General features: G+C 45.4%; 2 protein-coding genes across 7 annotated transcripts in view; one reads left to right on the top strand and one right to left on the bottom strand.

The window, feature by feature from the left end:
* Positions 1 to 17,276, bottom strand: part of SLC25A40 (solute carrier family 25 member 40) — a 79,779-nt gene extending 62,503 nt beyond the window's left edge. The window contains exons 1-4 of one of the 5 annotated variants that reach the window (XM_084619767.1): positions 17,142 to 17,208; positions 16,406 to 16,525; positions 15,398 to 15,448; positions 4,900 to 5,021 (exon numbers count right to left, since the gene is read on the bottom strand). In XM_084619767.1, the coding sequence (XP_084475893.1) occupies positions 4,900 to 5,021; positions 15,398 to 15,423 (148 nt within the window). In that variant the 5' untranslated portion in view covers positions 15,424 to 15,448; positions 16,406 to 16,525; positions 17,142 to 17,208. Of the gene's footprint in view, positions 1 to 2,496; positions 2,900 to 4,899; positions 5,022 to 15,397; positions 15,449 to 16,405; positions 16,526 to 17,141 lie in introns of those variants that run through there. The other 4 variants (XM_084619768.1, XM_084619769.1, XM_084619770.1 and 1 more) reach the window with 4 other exon arrangements.
* A 9-nt stretch (positions 17,277 to 17,285) lies between these two features.
* DBF4 (DBF4-CDC7 kinase regulatory subunit) overlaps positions 17,286 to 19,948 on the top strand; it is a 42,860-nt gene continuing 40,197 nt past the window's right edge. Inside the window, exons 1-2 of one of the 2 annotated variants that reach the window (XM_084619766.1) lie at positions 17,286 to 17,435; positions 18,256 to 18,352. In XM_084619766.1, the coding sequence (XP_084475892.1) occupies positions 18,307 to 18,352 (46 nt within the window). In that variant the 5' untranslated portion in view covers positions 17,286 to 17,435; positions 18,256 to 18,306. The remainder of the gene's footprint in view (positions 17,436 to 18,255; positions 18,353 to 19,948) is intronic. The other variant, XM_084619765.1, reaches the window with a different exon arrangement.

The raw sequence follows: 19,948 nt of genomic DNA, 5'->3' as shown, positions 1-19,948 counted from the left end.
CAATAATTATTTCTCAGAAAAAGAAAATAATCATTTTGCAAGGTGTGACTGGATCCCTGGGGTGCAGCCTGGGACTGTGGGACCGCTGTGCCCCCTTAACTCTGAAGCTTAGGTGGTCTTTCACAATGCTTTGCTAGTGACAAGCAGCAAGTCCCTCCAGGTGCTGCTATCACTCAGCACAACCGCATGTGGAGCCCCACACCCAGCTAGATTGCATGAATGTATCCAGAGCCACTCATGAATCACACAGAGAAAGGCACCAGCCAAATCCTCCACAGTTCCCAGCCTTGTACCTCAGGAATATACCATCTTGCACTGCTCAAGACAAACCGTGCAAATGTATTAATTGGTTCACTACTTCATTGATGGAAAGTGGATATAGACCAGCCTTTCTAAACCTGAGCAACCACCCTTACCAAACACTTCAGGCAAACTCACTGGTAAAAATAAACAGTTAAACAAATTTATTGACTACAAAAGATAGATTGTAAGTGAAAAGTTAGAGTTAGTTACCAAAATAAAAGCACAGAGTCTAAACTCTCAACCCTATTAGACTGGGCAACATTTAGATGAAACAGTTTTTCCTCACCCCCACTGAATATTGCACTCCATAATACACCCTTGAAACCTGGGTCAGTCCCCTCTATGGGAGTCTTCAGTCTTCCGAGTGTCCTGGTTGCTTGCAGCATAGGTGAGGGAATGAGAAAGGCCAGGCAGTAGGCTCCTGTGTTCTGTTTTATACCCTTAGTCCATGTGCTTGGAGAACACAAGTCCAGGCATGTCTAGTAGGTATTGCTGAGTCCCAAGGTGAAGCAATACCCTGGTGTGTCTCCTGTGAGTGAGTCGTTGAATTGTAACTCCTCTGCTGGTCAATGGGTGATAATGTCTGTTCACAATCCACCAGGGCCTTGGTTACCTGTTCCCTTGTCATTATCTCTGGAAAGCTAGTATCTGAGCACTCCCCAAACCCACAGCACATTTTAGTGACAACCATACAGCACATTCTCATAACTTCATATGCATTAATGATATCCATATTTAGAACAGTGGGTTTCAGCAAATCATAAGCTTTCCACTGATACCTTACATGGCATGCTTTATACGCAAGATCACAAATATATCTAAATGAAGAACATGGGGTTTACAGGTGCTCCTCCAAGGTACAGAATGTCACACAAGGTATCAGCTAGAGAAAACAGAGAGGCTGTTTAACAGATGTTTTGCTGGACTAAGAATAGCTAATATCCTATGTGGCTTGTAGGTGACCAGCTATCCCTTTGTCTTTTAATTTCCTCCAGACAGACTGACATAAAATGTTTAGAAGAGCACGGGGATTATTCAAAACCTAATCAAAGAGGTGTGTGCCATTAAGCTGTACTGTTGAATCTGTATAAAACCGCACAGCAGAATCATTTAAATGGCATACCACAGTAGAAACAGTGCATGCCAATTAAGCAATTGTCCATATTATCAGAGCAACATAGTACCCACAGTGTGCTAGTGTATACGTATCTATTTCCTTAATTGATTTTAATGGCAATCTGCAAAGTAAAAAAAGTTGACTTGTGCTCTCCTCTGCTTCTTTACATGCATGGGGGACTGGCTTTTTTGTTAAAAATCAGCTCTCTTTTCACTTTAGAAATTAAAGTTTGTCTATGCTAAAAGCTACAGTGACTGGAGGAGTAGTCAAATATGACATCTGAGGAGACCCAGGTCATATCTATGTTGAGAAATTTACAAAAAAAAAAAGATCCCCGTTGGTTAACAGTTCCTCAATGTAGACAAGGCCTGAAAGCAGAACAACTAAGAGGTAAGGGATCTTTAGTGAGACTATTTGCTAAACAAGAAATGTAACACCTAATATAATTACAATTCTTAACGTACATGGAAGGTTGCGGGGAGAGGAGGATGGTTTTATTAAAGATACAGACACATCCACCCTGTCAGCTAAGGTGTAAGAGTTCATAATACACATGGTTGGAGACTCCTAAAAGGTCCTCTGGCAAATCCAAGGAAGATCATACATCATCTTATTTTGGCCTTCTTTATATATCATAATATAGCAGAAAAAGGGCAAAAACACAATTAATAAAAAAATCCTCTGCAGCTCAACTAAAATATTTTCCACAGCATGTCAATAAGTAAAAAAACAATACTAAAGTTGAAGCAATTCATTTAGCAACAATATAGCATGGAAGTTTATACTTGCAAACTACAACATCTGCTAATTATTTCAGGCTCTATTTGAAAAAAAACTATAGTATGTCACATGTGATCTCTGCACAACAACAAAGTGACGGATGCTCATATGTTTTCTTTATCTGTTTTCCACTAACCAACAAAATTAAAATAAATCAATACTAGGCACTTTAATACAATAGATTAAAGAGTGCCCACATAAGGAGTCTGCAATTAAAATGAACTAGAAACTGATTTAGTTATACTGGTGCAGTTTCTGTGTGTACACAAGCCCAAATATGCTACGGAATTACGCACTTTTGCTTCAAGTTTGTCTTTTTTGCTGCAGAAACCCCAACATTTTGTTTTCCATCTTCCCTCCTGGTTGGGACCTGCCAGCAGCTGGCTCTTGCTCTCCAGATTTCTCCATTATGCAGTGGCAGTTGGATTACAGTGAACGTGATCAGCACTGCTCCATGTAGTCACACAGAGTTGAAATCTATCTTACAGCCAGGGAGAGGGGGAACCAGAAGCATACACTAATGAGCTGGGCAGTGTGGAGAACAGTGCAGCTAGTAAGGTCCAGGGAAATGAGCTGCTAAAGGAGGCCATAAGATGGTCCCTTCTCTTACAAAAACATGGAAGGAGTTTCCGATCTGGGTTCTTTGCAGCAGACCGCAGGAGCCAAGGACTGTGCAGCATTCAGGGAGAGCATAGTGAAAAACTCATCCTTTAAAATAATCAAATAACATATGCCAATTAGTATTTTAAACTATCAGATGCAGCTGCATGTATTGGAGGAGAGGGAATAGAATAAATTGATATTGCCATGTAATTCAGCAGTGGTTGCTGAGGAACTTTAGGCATTGCTGTCGCAGAATCAGGTCCTACTGAATATAGGGAGCCCTAGTTATAGCTGAGGTCAGCATTCCATCTCTGCTGCAAAATGATAGAAGTTGACTCCCGCTGGCAAATCCCATCTGTCCCTTGACTGTCAATCAAGGGCAGTCCTGATAGTCTCTCTTGAACAGTTCTTATACAGGAATGCCCAGGCTATCAGAGCACACGCACACACACACACACACACACTCCTTTACCAAGCTTCAGAATCATGGCCTCTCGCACATAAGCCAATCAATCCATGCCTCCAAACAGGAAGTGAAGCAGTAGTCAGCAAAAAATAAGAAGTATCTCAAAATAAAAATAATCCCAAATCTTGCAATTTACTCTAAAGAAGCTACATGTATTTGAAAACGGACACTGAAGAAATAGCTGACTTTTTGTCAGTAGCTGTGCCATTAATTGTCAGGGGTGGACCCAGTAGCAAAGATTAACAAGAAGAGTGCTCCAAATATCTTCAGTATCTCAAAGAGATCTCAAAGAGTCAGAAAGTACACCTCTGATTCTGTAAATTTTTAAATAAATGCATAACTTTACAAAAATTTTCACATGTGCTTAACTGTTTGCAGGACTGGGTCTAAGTACCCCTCACTTCTGGATGCCATTAAAAACACACAGGGCTTGTCTACACTGGCACTTTACAGTGCTGCAACTTTCTCGCTCAGGGGGGTGAAAAAACACCTCCCTAGGCGCTGCAAGTTTCAGCACTGTAAAGTGGCAGTGTAGACAGTGCACCAGCACTGGGAGCTGCACTCCCAGCGCTATTAGCTACTTCCCTCTTGGAGGTGGTTTTTTTAATAGCGCTAGGAGAGCTCTCTCCCAGTGCTGGTGCCGTGACTACACAGCCACGTTAAAGCGCTGCTGCGGCAGTACTTTTATGTTGCTAGTGAAGACGTACCCACACAAAAGTGCACATAAGCCACATCAGAGGGGGAAACAAAGGAAACTTTCCACATAGTATTCTCCCTCCAGCCAACTCAACCGAAAACTCCTCTAACTAAACACCACTGTTAGCTTTTATAATATTTTTCAGCTTTGAAGCACTTTATAGTAATGAATCAATCTCCACAACTCTCCTACAAGACAGGTGTTAGCCTCATTATACAGCTGGAACATGCTCAAGTCTATGCAGCAAGTCAGAATTGGGACAGTAGTTTGAAAGTTGTTGGCTTCCTGTCTTTTTTTTCCAGCCTTGTGGTCTGTCCACTAACTCATGCTGCTGCTAAAAAATTATAATTATTTCTTTTTCTCAATGAAGAAATTCTCCAATACATTTTCAAGTTCATTATAGCTGAATTCCCGATCCTGCGAACACTTGTGCAGGTGAATAGCCCCACTGAACTGAGTGGGATGACTCGTGTGTAAAATTACTCACATGCATAGTGCTTTCAGGATTGAAGACTAGCATAGTAAACAGACCACTTACAACACAGACCTTTATCTGTCATCCATGATTCAGAAGTAGGAATTACTGAATCAAAACTTGTTTAGCCTCATTATGATTATAGATATAATAATTTACCTTTCTGTGACACTACAGAGTAAGGGAGGGGAAACAATGATAAAAGTTAATAAAAATTGTTCCCATTTTTGGAAGTGACTACATTTTGTCAAGAGACTGGAAAGATTCCAAAGTATTTGTGCGTTCAAAATACTTAAATGGTAATGCTGAAAGAGAACACGTCAAAAGGCTTTATTGTGCTATAGCACAGCAGAATAAACATATGTAAAATAAATGTTTAAAGATCTTTTAAAATTGTCTAAACAAAAGACAGAGTTATGATTTACTTTATGCTAAATTTGATCAATATTTTGTCTTACCCAAGAGTGATGTAACAATAGCTCCACAACAAGAGGCAATTGCTTGCTGAGTAGGGGTTATTTTATACAATTCTTTGGTATTCTCTTCAGAACCCATAATTTTCCTCTCATAGAAAAGCACCCTATTAATAAACAGAAACGAGATTGTTTTCAAAAAACTTATGGAAAAATCATTAGAAAAAATAAAAGACTAAATAAAGCAATAGTAGTATAGTGTAAAGTCTTCTGTTTGCATACCAATATTATCAAGTTATCGATTGTAAAAGTTAGAAAATGTTTTTGTTCTACAGCTTGTTCTGAAAAAAAATTAGATCTATGTTTACTTAAATAAAAATTAAAACAAAAAACTCTGATACATATTTAACTTTAGCTTTTTAATACCTTTTAAACATTAAAAATGAAGAGGCTCTAATCCATGTCCACATCTTCCCAAGCTAGGAAGCTCAACAGCATTTGCTAGTTCAAGTGAAATGGCTGGATGTTGTCAGCACTCTGAAAGCACTGCAGGCCATACCTCTTCCCTAACCATCCTAGCGACACCACACCCATGCTGAACAGGAGAAGATATATGTTTTACTCCTGAACGCCTTCTGCGGCCAAAAACTTACTAATTCTGAGCCAAAAAATTAAAAATGCTGCGCACAATATTTTAAAATTCTGCAAGTTTTACTTGTCAATAAATAAATGCAGAGGCTCCAGCATGGCAGTACACAAAGGTGAGAGATCACCCTGCAGCCTCCCCATCCCCCATCCCAGGGACACAAACTCAGCGGTGCAGCTGCACCCAACCCTGACACAGCACAAGGCCTGGGCCTGCTGCAGAAACACCGTGGGGCCCTGCCCCTTTGCGCTAGGGGCACCAGGTGTGGGGCAGGCAGGATCCAAGTGTGGAGGGGCTCAGCGTGGGGGGATCCAGGTGTGGGGTCAGAGGATTCTGTGTAGGACAATCTGGGTGCAGGCAGCTCAGTAGAGGGTCTAGGTGTGGGGGCTTCTGGATGCACAGAGGCTCGTGGAGAGAGGGGGTGTTCCAGGTGCAATAGGACTCTACAGGGGCTTCCAGGTGAAAGTGGCTGGGGCTCAGTGAAGAGGTCTGGTGCTGGGGGAGTGGGGAGTGGTGGGGGTCTGGGTGCAGCTAATTGCGGGTCAGTGGTGTTAGGGCTCAGGGTGGTGCAGGGATGTGGTGCTCATCAGAGTGGGGGGTTGAGTGAAGGGAGCTAACTGGCGGGTGAGCTGCGTGCAGGGGTGGGGTCTGGAGGCAGGCAGTCTAGGTGCAGAGGGCTCCAGGTGCAGGGATTGAGGTTCCATGGGGTAGGGTTCGGGTATGAAGGGCTAGGGGAGTTCTGAGTGTACGGGGTGAGGCTTGGCAGGGGTGTCCGAGTATGGGGAGTCTGGATGTGTGGGGGTTGGGCAGATGGGTGAGCAGCTCCCCGTACAGTGACCCCTCCCCCCGCAGCTGAGGAGCGATGGGGACAGGAAGCGTGGAGGATGCTGAGTTTCCTACAGCTAGGGGAGGTTTCTGAGGGTGGGTCTGACATAGCCCCAGCCACTCCTTGAAGGGAAGAGGAAGTTCCATCCTCTACTGCCTCCAGCCCAGCTGGGATTAGCAGCTGATCCCGGCTCAGCGTAGGAGCCACTGGCTGGGGTGTGCCCAGCTCTGTGGTGATTTACCTCTCCGCTGGCTGCTCTGGGTGCCTGAAATGATGTGCCTGCACCGCTAGGGAGTGGGCGTGACTGCTCTTGCATCTTCCCTTTGCTTCCCTGTCAGAAAATCATTTTTCTGGGGAAGCAAAGAAAATCTATGGGGGACATGAATTCTGCACGTGGACAGTGGCGCAGAATTCCCCGAGGAGTAATGTTTCCCTGCAGAATTTTACAACGTTGTCTTTAAGGAGGAAGAGCACTTGCCCAACACCATTCTCTGGGTGTGCTCTGTAAGGAAAGGGTGGAACCATTAAAGAGCAGCACATGCTCCCTACTGCCTCCCTACCATCCCTACTGCAATCCAAGAGCAAGCCAATAATACCTCATGGTCAGCACTCCCAAAGGCTAACAGATCTATCAATATCAGCATGAACATTTGATCTTCCTCATCACCAGGAAGAGATCATCTACCAATGCTATTAGGGCTGTTTTTGCCCCTTATACAGGTCTGTACCCAAACTGAAAAGACTCAAGAAGAACAGACATCTGGATACTCAGGCTTATCTCATAAAAAAAGTCTCTATAATCTTACCCAGAAATAGAACATGCAGTATTGACCAATAGTTAATGAGATTATTGACATCAAGTTTTCATTTCTTGAACAAAGGCCAGGAGAAGCCAGCAGCCTGTCCTCACCAGCCAGGAAAGCCACAAGTCCAAAGAATAGTATGTGGGACAAGTATGATCTAAAAGTTAAGGCATGTCTTACTAAATGTACATATAACTAGTGCAGCTGTTATTTTATTGATGTTGCAAAGTTCTTGTAAATTTTAAAGGCTTCTATATAAATGCTGTGCTCTATTATTTGTCTTTACTACCTAATGACTTTAATCTCCCCATTATAAAGGCTAATCTTAACTGGCTACATGATGCAGACAAATCTCTTTAAAACTCTTCTAGAGCAGTGGTTTTCAAACTGTGGGTTGTGACCCAGTACTAGGTCACAGAATGTAAGGCACTGGGTTGCAGTGGCTCTGGTCAGCACCGCCAACTGGGCCATTAAAAGTCCCATCGGCGGTGCTGCCCAGCTAAGGCAGGCAGGCTAGTCCCTATCTGTTCTGAAAACATGCTGCACCCTGGAAGTGGCCAGCAGCATGTCCAGCTCCTTGGCTGGGGGGGCCCACAGGGCTCCACGCGCTGCCCCTGCCCTGCGCATCAGCGCCACACTCCCATTGGCTGGTTCCTGGCCAATGGGAACTGTGGGGGGCAATGCCTGCAGGTGAGAGCCATGCGCCTCCAACTAGGAGCCAGACTTGCTGCTGGCCACTTCTGGGGCGCAACGCAGTCCATGGTGCCAGAACAGGTAGGAAGTCTGTCTTAACAACCCGCTGCGCTGCTGACCGGCAGCTGCCCAAGGTAAGCCCGTGCCCCAGCCCTGAGCCCCCCCCCCAAACCCAGAGCTCCCTCCTGAACCCCAAACTCTTCATCCCCGGCCCCAGCCTAGAGCCTGCACCCCCAACCCAGAGCCAACTCCCCCCCCCGCACTCCAACCCCCTTCTCCAGCCCAGAGCCTCCTCCCCCACCTCAAACCCCTCATCCCCAGCTCCGTTGGGTCAAGGGCATCAACAATTTTCTTCAACTGGGTCACCAGAAAAAAAGTTTGAAAACCACCATTCTAGAGCATGTTTTTGATTTGACTGTTAGTGAAACAAATAAGGAACTTGTTTGCCAACCACTCCACATTGTCTCTTTAGCATTTTTTAAAAATTATTTTGTATTAAAACTACTGTCAAAACATAGACCACACACATTTCCCCAATAGGTAGTAATCCTATTCAAAAGGAGAATCCTTCATATAGCAAACTCACAAGTTCCCAAACCCTTGGTCAAGTAGGAAGGAAGATATACTACATCTGTAACGTGGTTTATAAACTTGGGTTCAGAAAAGGATTCCACACTCCCAGTAATGGAACCTAGCTGATTTCTTTGAAGATCTCCCCTCACACACTCTTCTATGAAGCAAAATAAGCCATATAGGACCAAAAGTCAAAATATTTTGGGAACTTACATTTTCACCCAACAAAAATTTGGTTAAAAGTTACGGTTATTTGCATGCAAAACCCACCAGATATTCTTAAAAGCAAAGAAATGCCTTCACACCCAGACATCACATTAACTATTCACAATCATTGCACCTTCATAAGGAAATCACTTGCAACTCCAATATATAAAGAAACACATTGTGCAAGCATGTTAAGCTGGAGAAGTGTTGGAGAGCCTCATCAGCAGAACGGGTACTACAACTGGGGAGAGAACATAGGGTGGATCCCAGGCAGTGGGTGGAAACTGCAGATAGGACCTCAACCCATCAAAGTTGGATTCAACCAAGACACAGTGGCTATTTTTTATATTGGATTTGTATTGTTTTCTCTTGCATTCATACTGTAAGTCCCAGGCCAGAAGACAGAGGGCTTCAACTCTCTGCTCCCTCTTTCGGGAAGAAAGGAAAAAGCCACCTATGACCAGCTTCATTTACAAAAACAATATTGTTTATCTATAATTCCATCTTCTGAGTTTTGCTGCTTTAGTTGGAATTTGTTTTCAAGGTATAAATAATAATAGATTATTATTACTGTACTCATGAAAGGACATAGGAATTGTGCAGGGTATGCCCTGGAATGAATAGATCACCCTGAGCAGTTGTTCTCAACCAGGGATACACAGAGGCCTTTTCAGGAATAGTGTGCAGTGACACTTTTGTATTTTTAGGTCTGATTCTGTAAGCAAGTAGCTTTTAAGTGAGGTGAAATTTGAGATACACAGGACGAATCAGCCTCCTGAAAGGGGTACAGTAGTCTGGAAAGGTTGAGAACCACTGACCCTGATTATATAGGGACTTTGGTTTTGTAACAAAACTCAAGTCCAGCACAAACAAGGGGAAAACAGCTTTATCCTAAGGACTAAGAGTTCAGTTGCAAGGGTCTTGTCTTCGTTTTCCACCTGAAGATGCTTTGCCCTGTGTGGAGTAAATCTGCAGGACTGGAACAACGGCTGTAGTCACGCAGAGCCGATTGTACAGATGGCAACAGCACTAAGCTGACTTTGCTATGCCATGGCTCACAACGCCAGCAAAAACACAAGTAATATCACAGAATTGGATCAGGTAGCTACATCTCAGAGTGGGACATGGAGGAGTAGTTCTCTCTGGACCGGTGCAGTCAGACAGAGCAGAGCAACTTCTCAGCTTCCACTGCATCTAATTGGACCAGCGAGTGGGGTTTGGGGTAAGTGTGGTTTGTATTGACACTGTTAGGGAAAAGAATCTTTTCCCCAAGAATCAGACAAGCACAGACAATACTGAAGGGGGTTTATTCACGGTACCGGGAAGACTGACAAGCAGCTTCAAAGGTATGGTACCAGAGTGGCCAGTTATATACATTCTCTTAACAATTAATTTACATTTATTTGTTCATACAGAGACAGACATTGTTACAAGTCAAGAGAACCCTGAACAAAGATAAAAATAAGAACAGTATGTACATATAGAGGTCATCCTAATTGCATCAAACCTCTATGACCACCTTGTGGGGAAAGGAAGTGAGGTGGGTGGAGGATAGGGATGAGTGCTTAGATATCTGGTGGGTTGTGAAGGGAGGGTTTGTTCTGCTCTAAGAACTGAGTTACTGGGCGGGCACTGACCATATATGCTGAGCTAAGGTATCATGTATTGACAGAAACTATGTCCTTGCGTCTCAGCAGTTTCTGTCTTTTCTGCTAACTGAATTTTAACTCCTTCCTGACGATAAGAAAAGGAGGACTTGTGGCACCTTAGAGACTAACCAATTTATTAGAGCATAAGCTTTCGTGAGCTACAGCTCACTTCCTCAGATGCATATCGTGGAAACTGCAGCAGGCTTTATATATACACAGAGAATATGAAACAATACCTATTCCCACCCCACTGTCCTGCTGGTAATAGCTTATCTAAAGTGATTTCCAGCACAAATCCAGGTTTTCTCACCCTCCACCCCCCCACACAAATTCACTCTCCTGCTGGTGATAGCCCATCCAAAGTGACAACTCTTTACACAATGTGCATGACAATCAAGCTGGGCTATTTCCTGCACAAATCCAGGTTCTCACATCCCCCCCACCCCCATACACACACAAACTCACTCTCCTGCTGGTAATAGCTCATCCAAACTGACCACTCTTCAAGTTAAAATCCAAGTTAAACCAGAACATCTGGGGGGGGGGGGGTAGGAAAAAACAAGAGGAAACAGGCTACCTTGCATAATGACTTAGCCACTCCAAGTCTCTATTTAAGCCTAAATTAATAGTATCCAATTTGCAAATGAATTCCAATTCAGCAGTTTCTCGCTGGAGTCTGGATTTGAAGTTTTTTTGTTTTAAGATAGCGACCTTCATGTCTGTGATCGCGTGACCAGAGAGATTGAAGTGTTCTCCGACTGGTTTATGAATGTTATAATTCTTGACATCTGATTTGTGTCCATTTATTCTTTTACGTAGAGACTGTCCAGTTTGACCAATGTACATGGCAGAGGGGCATTGCTGGCACATGATGGCATATATCACATTGGTGGATGTGCAGGTGAACGAGCCTCTGATAGTGTGGCTGATGTTATTAGGCCCTGTGATGGTGTCCCCTGAATAGATATGTGGGCACAGTTGGCAACGGGCTTTGTTGCAAGGATAAGTTCCTGGGTTAGTGGTTCTGTTGTGTGGTATGTGGTTGTTGGTGAGTATTTGCTTCAGGTTGCGGGGCTGTCTGTAGGCAAGGACTGGCCTGTCTCCCAAGATTTGTGAGAGTGTTGGGTCATCCTTTAGGATAGGTTGTAGATCCTTAATAATGCGTTGGAGGGGTTTTAGTTGGGGGCTGAAGGTGACGGCTAGTGGCGTTCTGTTATTTTCTTTGTTAGGCCTGTCCTGTAGTAGGTAACTTCTGGGAACTCTTCTGGCTCTATCAATCTGTTTCTTTACTTCTGCAGGTGGGTATTGTAGTTGTAAGAAAGCTTGACAGAGATCTTGTAGGTGTTTGTCTCTCTCTGAGGGGTTGGAGCACACGATCCATCGTCTACAGCCAAGCTCTGCGATACAACCGCATTTGCTCCAACCCCTCAGACAGAGACAAACACCTACAAGATCTCTGTCAAGCTTTCTTACAACTACAATACCCACCTGCAGAAGTAAAGAAACAGATTGATAGAGCCAGAAGAGTTCCCAGAAGTTACCTACTACAGGACAGGCCTAACAAAGAAAATAACAGAACGCCACTAGCAGTCACCTTCAGCCCCCAACTAAAACCCCTCCAACGCATTATTAAGGATCTACAACCTATCCTAAAGGATGACCCAACACTCTCACAAATCTTGGGAGACAGGCCAGTCCTTGCCTACAGACAGCCCCGCAACCTGAAGCAAATACTCACCAACAACCACATACCACACAACAGAACCACTAACCCAGGAACTTATCCTTGCAACAAAGCCCGTTGCCAACTGTGCCCACATATCTATTCAGGGGACACCATCACAGGGCCTAATAACATCAGCCACACTATCAGAGGCTCGTTCACCTGCACATCCACCAATGTGATATATGCCATCATGTGCCAGCAATGCCCCTCTGCCATGTACATTGGTCAAACTGGACAGTCTCTACGTAAAAGAATAAATGGACACAAATCAGATGTCAAGAATTATAACATTCATAAACCAGTCGGAGAACACTTCAATCTCTCTGGTCACGCAATCACAGACATGAAGGTCGCTATCTTAAAACAAAAAAACTTCAAATCCAGACTCCAGCGAGAAACTGCTGAATTGGAATTCATTTGCAAATTGGATACTATTAATTTAGGCTTAAATAGAGACTTGGAGTGGCTAAGTCATTATGCAAGGTAGCCTGTTTCCTCTTGTTTTTTCCTACCCCCCCCCCAGATGTTCTGGTTTAACTTGGATTTTAACTTGAAGAGTGGTCAGTTTGGATGAGCTATTACCAGCAGGAGAGTGAGTTTGTGTGTGTATGGGGGTGGGGGGGATGTGAGAACCTGGATTTGTGCAGGAAATAGCCCAGCTTGATTGTCATGCACATTGTGTAAAGAGTTGTCACTTTGGATGGGCTATCACCAGCAGGAGAGTGAATTTGTGTGGGGGGGTGGAGGGTGAGAAAACCTGGATTTGTGCTGGAAATCACTTTAGATAAGCTATTACCAGCAGGACAGTGGGGTGGGAATAGGTATTGTTTCATATTCTCTGTGTATATATAAAGCCTGCTGCAGTTTCCACGATATGCATCTGAGGAAGTGAGCTGTAGCTCACGAAAGCTTATGCTCTAATAAATTGGTTAGTCTCTAAGGTGCCACAAGTCCTCCTTTTCTTTTTGCGAATACAGACTAACACGGCTGTTACTCTGATTCCTGACAATAGTAAGAGTTCTGGATCAAGGAGCAAGACAATTATAATTTGGAACTGTATGCCTGATCAGACTCCTGGTGCACTGATTTTGGGCTGTTCATTTTCTTGTATGTTAATATGAACATGGTTTTCATGTTTTTATTGTTTTTCCCTAAATAAAAAGACACTTATGACTTCATGCTTCTCCAGGGCTCTGAGTGGGGAAAACCCACCCTCAGAAGTGACCAGGAAGGTTTCATTTTGATTTCCCAGAGCCAGAGGTAGGAGTACAGATGTGGGTGGTGGTTCAAGCCATAGTTTTATTGAATGTTGTCCTTGTTGCTGCCATTGGTACCTGGCAGAAGGGTTACAATACCAACATAAATATCAGTTAGAGGTTTAAAAAAAAAAAAAGTTGACCAGTCTCACACACAAAGGAACAGTAAATGAAGATCAGTCGTAGGAGAAGTCCTGCGCATCACACCTATATTAAAGGGAGGTTTCAGCTCCACATTCATCCGTAATTTTAGTGCTTTATTCAAGATGAACAGCAAAGAGGCTTTAAAAGGCATTTTAAAGAAGTTACTACTTGAGAATAAGAAATTTTAAAGACTGAGAAGGGCATTGTAATGGAGAAGTGGACATTATGACATGTAATAACTACTTCAAATTGTTTTCTTTTAATAAGCCTGTAGTTCAGCTCCATTAAAATCCTGTAAAGACCTGTAAATATCAAAAACACAGATTTGTTATTGTAATGCCAACCCATACATGGGCATTGGCAGTGGGGATCAAACCTGAGACCCTCTGGAGCTAAATGCAAGAGCTTCTACTGAATGAGCTAAAATACATCTCTGTTTACTCCTGGGGGAATTCTGCACCACCACGCATGCGCAGAATTCATGTTCCCCACATATTTATTTGCTTCCCTGCAGAAAAATGACTTTCTGACAGGGAAGCAAAGGGAAAATGCAAGAGCAGTCACACACCACTCACTAGCTGCACAGGTACATTGTTTCAGGCACCCGGAGCAGCCGGTGAAGAGGTAAATGTGGGCATACCGCAGCCAGTGGCTCCTACCCTGAGCTGAGATCAGCTGCTAATCCCAGCTGGGCTAGAGGCAGGAGAGGACAGGACTTCCTCTTCCCCTGCAAGGAGTGGCTGCGGCTATGTCAGACCCACCCTCAGAAACCTCCCCCAGCTGAAGGGTCACTGTATAGGGAGCTGCTCCCCCATCTGCCCAACCCCCATGCATCCAGACCTCCTATACCCAGACACCACCACCAAGCCTCACTCCGAACACCCAGAACCTTCCTAGCCCTCCATACACAAACCCCACTGAACCTCAACCCCGCATCTGGAGCCCTCTGCACCCTGACTCCCTGCCTCTGGACCCCCACCTCTGCACCCAGACTACCCCCCACTGAGCTCCCTGCACTCAAACCCCAACTCTGATGAGCACCATACCCCTGCACCACCCTGAGCCCTCACATCCAGACCCCCACACCACTGACCCCCAATTAGCTGTACCTAGACCTGCACCTCACCAAGCCCCACTCCAGCATGCAGACTCCCCTGCTGAGACCCCACATCCAGACCCCCTCCCCTGAGCCCCAACCACTTTCACCTGGAAGTCCCTGCAAAGTCCCACTGCCCCTGCATCTGGAACCCCCCCGCAGAGAAGCCTCTGTGCATCCAGATCCCCCAACAGCTACACCACCCACTGAGCTGCCTGCACCCAGATTGTCCCACACATAATCCTCTGACCCCACACCTGGATCCCCCCCACACTGAGCCCCTCCACACTTGGCTACTGCCTGATTGAGGCAGCCTGCCTGCCCCACACCTCATGCACCTAGCACAGAGGGGCAGGGCCCCAGAGTGTTTCTGGGGCAAGCCCAGGCCTTGTGCTATGTCAGGGTTGGGTGCAGCCTCATCACTGAGTTCATGTCCCCAAGATAGGAAGGCTGCAGGGTGATTTCCCACCTTCATGCACTGCTATGCTGGAGCCTCTGCATTTATTTATTGACAAATAAAACATGCAGAATTTTAAAATATTGTGCTCAGAATTTTTAATTTTTTGGTGCAGAATGCCCTCAGAAATATCTGTTAGCCAAGGATGAAGCAGACTCATCATTCTTTCGGGTGCCTAGCCACCACTAGAGGGGGACATAGCGCCATTTTGAGCAAACGGGGGTTACCTTACAAATACCCAGTTTCTGGCAAATTCAGATTTCTTAAAAAAATTCTCAGCTGTTTTGCAATAAAGCAGGATTCATTAGGAAAAATACATTTGAACTGATGGAACATTCTAACAAACCCGTGGTCCAATTCATGAATTACAAGATATATTTCATGACATGATAAGAATTCTGTTGAAACTTGAAATATAATTGCATAGAAAGCTATAACTGAAAACTGCAAAACAGCAGTAGACTTACCTTTGTTGGCAATTATTTTCTTGCATCTGCAAGTTCCTGTTCTTTGTTTTCCTTATTGAAAAATAAATATTATAATATTGTTTTCTTCGAAGGTTATGTCAATGCAGTGAGTCTACTAATTATAAGCAACTCTTCAAAAACAAACAAACAAAAAACCACATCTTAAGCAGCCATGCACGCACAATGGTGAAGGATAGAAAAAGGTTTGAGTATAATAAGATTATAAAAATGGGGCATGGGATGCCATAAAATCATATTCATCAGGAATAGACAGGTACTCTTAAATCATAAAATTTTATATAACCGCTGTTATAACATTTTCACCAATGGTGTCTCAGCAATCTTTCTACTTAGGCCTCACCTAAACTAGAAAAGTTAAACCCCTAAAACTATGTCTGTGTCACGACTGGACAACGGTGGTCAGACCTAGTGGTCGGAACAGGAGTTGGGCCAAGTCAAGTAGCAGGAGGTCAGAGTACAAGACAGACCAGAGGACAACCTAAGAGTCAGGATGTAGGCAGGTTACCAGAAGATGAGGGTCAGACGCCAGGTTACAAACAGCAATAGAAGAGCAAAGCCAAGGACAAATTAGGGTCAGAAGCTGGAATCTACGGTCTAGTGCAAGCAGAATTTAGAGTGGCGGAAAGCAGGCAGTCCATGTTGTTGCTCAGACACCTTCCCCTCTTAGCTTCCTGGGTTAAGTACTGGTACCAGCCAATCAGTGGGCTCCGAAGGACCACCACTCAAGTCCTGCTGGGCAGTACCTCCTGTTAAGCCCAGCCTCACAAAGCCCTCCACTAGCTATACAGCAGCACAGAATCCCTTTGGTCCCAGCACTGCTGGTTCTTACAAGTATTTTTTTGCCTTGACCGATATAGTTACACCAGTATAAGCCCTAGTCTGGGCACAATTATATCAATATTGCTTACCTTGCTTCCTGAAACGTATATGCATTTTTATATCAATATAGTTAAAGCTGCAAAAGTTTCTAGTATAAACAAACCTGACCTCTAATGGTTCAGGGCTTTTCTTTATGTCTAAACAGATCTTCTCACAAGCTCATATACCTCCAGAGAGTCCATGTATCACCGCCAAAAAGGCTGGTTTCAGAGTAACAGCCGTGTTAGTCTGTATTCGCAAAAAGAAAAGGAGTATTGTGGCACCTGGTATCATTCATGCCCCCATAGGCTTTCACTGGGAAAAAGGTGTGCTCTTAGCTTGGGTGAGCTAACTCAAGTTCACTGGGATTTTCCCTTGAATTAGCTAACTCTAGTTAAGAACACTTCCCCACACCCCCAGTAAAGATAAGGCCTCAGAAACTTCAGTCCTCGAAACTGAAAGGACATAATCAACCCTTCCTCAAGATCATGTCCTCCTACAGATTTCTGCCCACACCCCAGGCTGAAGGGAATTTGCTCTCCTCATGGAAAAGCTCCTTCGCCGCCGTCCCCCCAGACACAGTCCCCTTTAGGAACATCAGCCTCTACTACACACACACCCCTCTCACATCCCCACACTAGTGACTACAACCCACACTCCTTCCCCCACGAGTGACTACAGCTCCCCTTCTTCCCCCCACACCCTTCCCCACTAGTGACAACTGCCCCCATTCCTTCCCCAAGCACCATCGCCTCAGGATTGCGGCCACTGATGTCGCTCCCCCACTTAGGGACCTGTGCCCCCTACCGCAGCGTTCCCACCCCGAGAGCTCGTCCCCCGAGGCCGCCCGCGCGCTGTCCCGTACCGGGTTGTTGGGAGGCAGGAGCCCACTCCGAGTCACTGCTCCCAGCGCTGGGGGAAAGGGCAGCCCCGGCACCGACACTAGCCTTGCGCCAGCATCCCCCTCTGCCGGGCAGCGCCGGCCGTGCCGCCTCCTCAGGGGGTGGTGCTAGTCAGCCCCGCCCCCCGGCGGGACGCGCAGGGAAGGAAGGAGGCCGGGCGAGTAGGCCCTTGTTGAGGTCGGACTCGTGAGGCGGGAAAGCGCCTAGGACACTGCGGGGACGGGGCTCGGCCTTGGTTACCGGCCTTAGAGCCTACGGTGAGCGAGCAACAGCAGGGCCCTCCTCATCCGCGATCAGGGCGCAAGGGCAGCGGGAGCGGTGGCTGGGGCGACGGTTGGGAGAGGGGCAGGGGGAGCGGTGACTGGGGCGGGGGTGACGGTTGGAAAAGGGCTGGGGGAGCGGTGGCTGGGGCGGGGGTGACGGTTGGGAGAGGGGCAGGGGGAGCGGTGACTGGGGCGGGGGTGACGGTTGGGAGAGGGGCAGGGGGAGCGGTGACTGGGGCGGGGGTGACGGTTGGGAGAGGGGCAGGGGGAGCGGTGGCTGGGGCGGGGGTGACGGTTGGGAGAGGGGCAGGGGGAGCGGTGGCTGGGGCGGGGGTGACGGTTGGGAGAGGGGCAGGGGGAGCGGTGGTGGGGGTGACGGTTGGAAAAGGGCTGGGGGAGCGGTGGCTGGGGCGGGGGTGACGGTTGGGAGAGGGGCAGGGGGAGCGGTGGCTGGGGCGGGGGTGACGGTTGGGAGAGGGGCAGGGGGAGCGGTGGCTGGGGCGGGGGTGACGGTTGGGAGAGGGGCTGGGGGAGCGATGGCTGGGGTGGGGGTGACGGTTGGGAGAGGGGCAGGGGGAGCTGGGGCGGGGGTGACGGTTGGAAAAGGGATGGGGGAGCGGTGGCTGGGGCGTGGGGAGCGAGGGACGGAGAAGCAGAGGCGTGGTGGCTGGGGTCGAGGTGACTGGGACTTGGAAGCAGCAGTGTGTTGGGGATGGGAGCCAGGGAGCAGTAACTCGGTGTGGGGAGTGTGCATGGGCTGCCTCTGTCCCTCTCTCGGGCGTTTAAATTCTCTGTTGAACTATTTCTCCTGCAGGTCATAACCCTCGGAAGGAAGGTGGACAGAAAAATGTGACTCACCAGGAAAATGAAACCAAATGCTATGAGGATTAGCAACAAAAGACAAGTTACAAGTAGGTGATGGTCTTTCCCCATGTGATTTTAAGCTATAATGGAAAGCAGTTCAAAGTGATTGTAAATCTCATTCAGTTGCTGGAATGGATTTTTTTAACAAGTTAATTTGGGTAAATTGCTAACAGGGAACTGCTTTTCTCAAGCCCTTCAAATAACAATGGGGCGACATTTGATTAGTACCTATGATGGGGCCTCAATCCAGCATTTTGTTTCCTTGTGGGCTCAAGGGTCTAGGAGCATGGCACTGGTTTTAGGACTGAAGCCTGATGTACCATTTCCTACAAATGCATAAACATGTTTAATTTTATTTGTTCAGATAGTCCCATTGAAGCAGTGTTATTAACAACAACTCAAACACAAAATGGATAAATGAATATCTCTGCTGTATTTGTAAATACCACCACCTTCCGCTAATTGAAAATTCAAAAGAAAGCTGAAATGGTTAGGTTTTTAAAACCTCTCTCTCTAGTGTTGGAAGCTCAATACTGCTTTATGCTGATACATGAGAACAAAAAGTGAAACTGACTAGAAATAAGTGAAACTGGTTAGCCTGTTCATTGTACAAGCTGTCTGAAGTGCTGAAAATAAGTAATTAGTAGATATATGGAAGAGTAGATTAGGCCTAGGCCCTATAAACTGCTCCATGCAGGCAGAGACCCCTCCCCCCCTTCCCGCATTGACATCATTTTCGTCCTCACAGCAGGTCCATCCTCACAGAATGTATCCGATGAAGTGAACTGTAGCTCACAAAAGCTTATGCTCAAATAAATTTGTTAGTCTCTAAGGTGCCACAAGTACTCCTTTTCTTTTTGCGGATACAGACTAACACGGCTGCTACTCTGAAACCCATTCTCACAGAGCAGCTTGCAGGAATGAGGCTTTTGGTATTAAAAATGTATTTGTCTTGTTAATTTCTGGTATTAAAGTAACCTAGATAAGATAATTGATATATAAATTATTTTAGTTACCTTTCATTTTCCGTTTAAGGTCCCACTCTTGCAAGTTGATTCACCCAGGATGAGAGTTTCCTGTAGGTCTTACCATACTACTATTGTAACTTTATTTAATCATATTATGGCAGCACCTAGAGGCCTCCACCCAGTATGGAATCCCATTGTGTTAGGCAGTGTACATACACATAACAAGGGAAAAGCCATGTCACAAAGGTTTTACAATCTAAATAAAATGACTGATAGAGCAGAAGAAAAGATAGTATTAATTTTTAAAACGTACTTAGTTTTTTTTTAATCTAGTATGTTTGCAAAATTTTAATCTGAAGTCCCGTGGAAATAGTTCTTCCATGAATGATTGCAGTGAGATATTACCCTAAAGTTCTTTTGCTGTTTAGAAAAATTGAATTATTGAGTGGTTATTGGTTGTTTAGATTCAAATTCTGCCCTCATTTAGGACTCTATCCAGTTCTCAATGATTTAAATGGGAGTTGGATTGAGTTCTTCTACCTGTTTAACAAATCTGAAGTCAAGTGACAGAGGAGAAACTAGTCGTTAATCTTCTTTTTTGATATTTTGTTTGTCTTTAAATATTTGTTTTGCAGATAGCATACCCAAACATAGTATTGCTACTTTAAGAGAATA

This window comes from Lepidochelys olivacea (genome assembly GCF_965140295.1).
Source record: "Lepidochelys olivacea isolate rLepOli2 genome assembly, chromosome: 2".
Taxonomy (NCBI): domain Eukaryota; kingdom Metazoa; phylum Chordata; order Testudines; family Cheloniidae; genus Lepidochelys; species Lepidochelys olivacea.
Note: the sequence above shows the minus strand (reverse complement) of the source record. Positions and strands in the feature narration are given on the sequence as shown.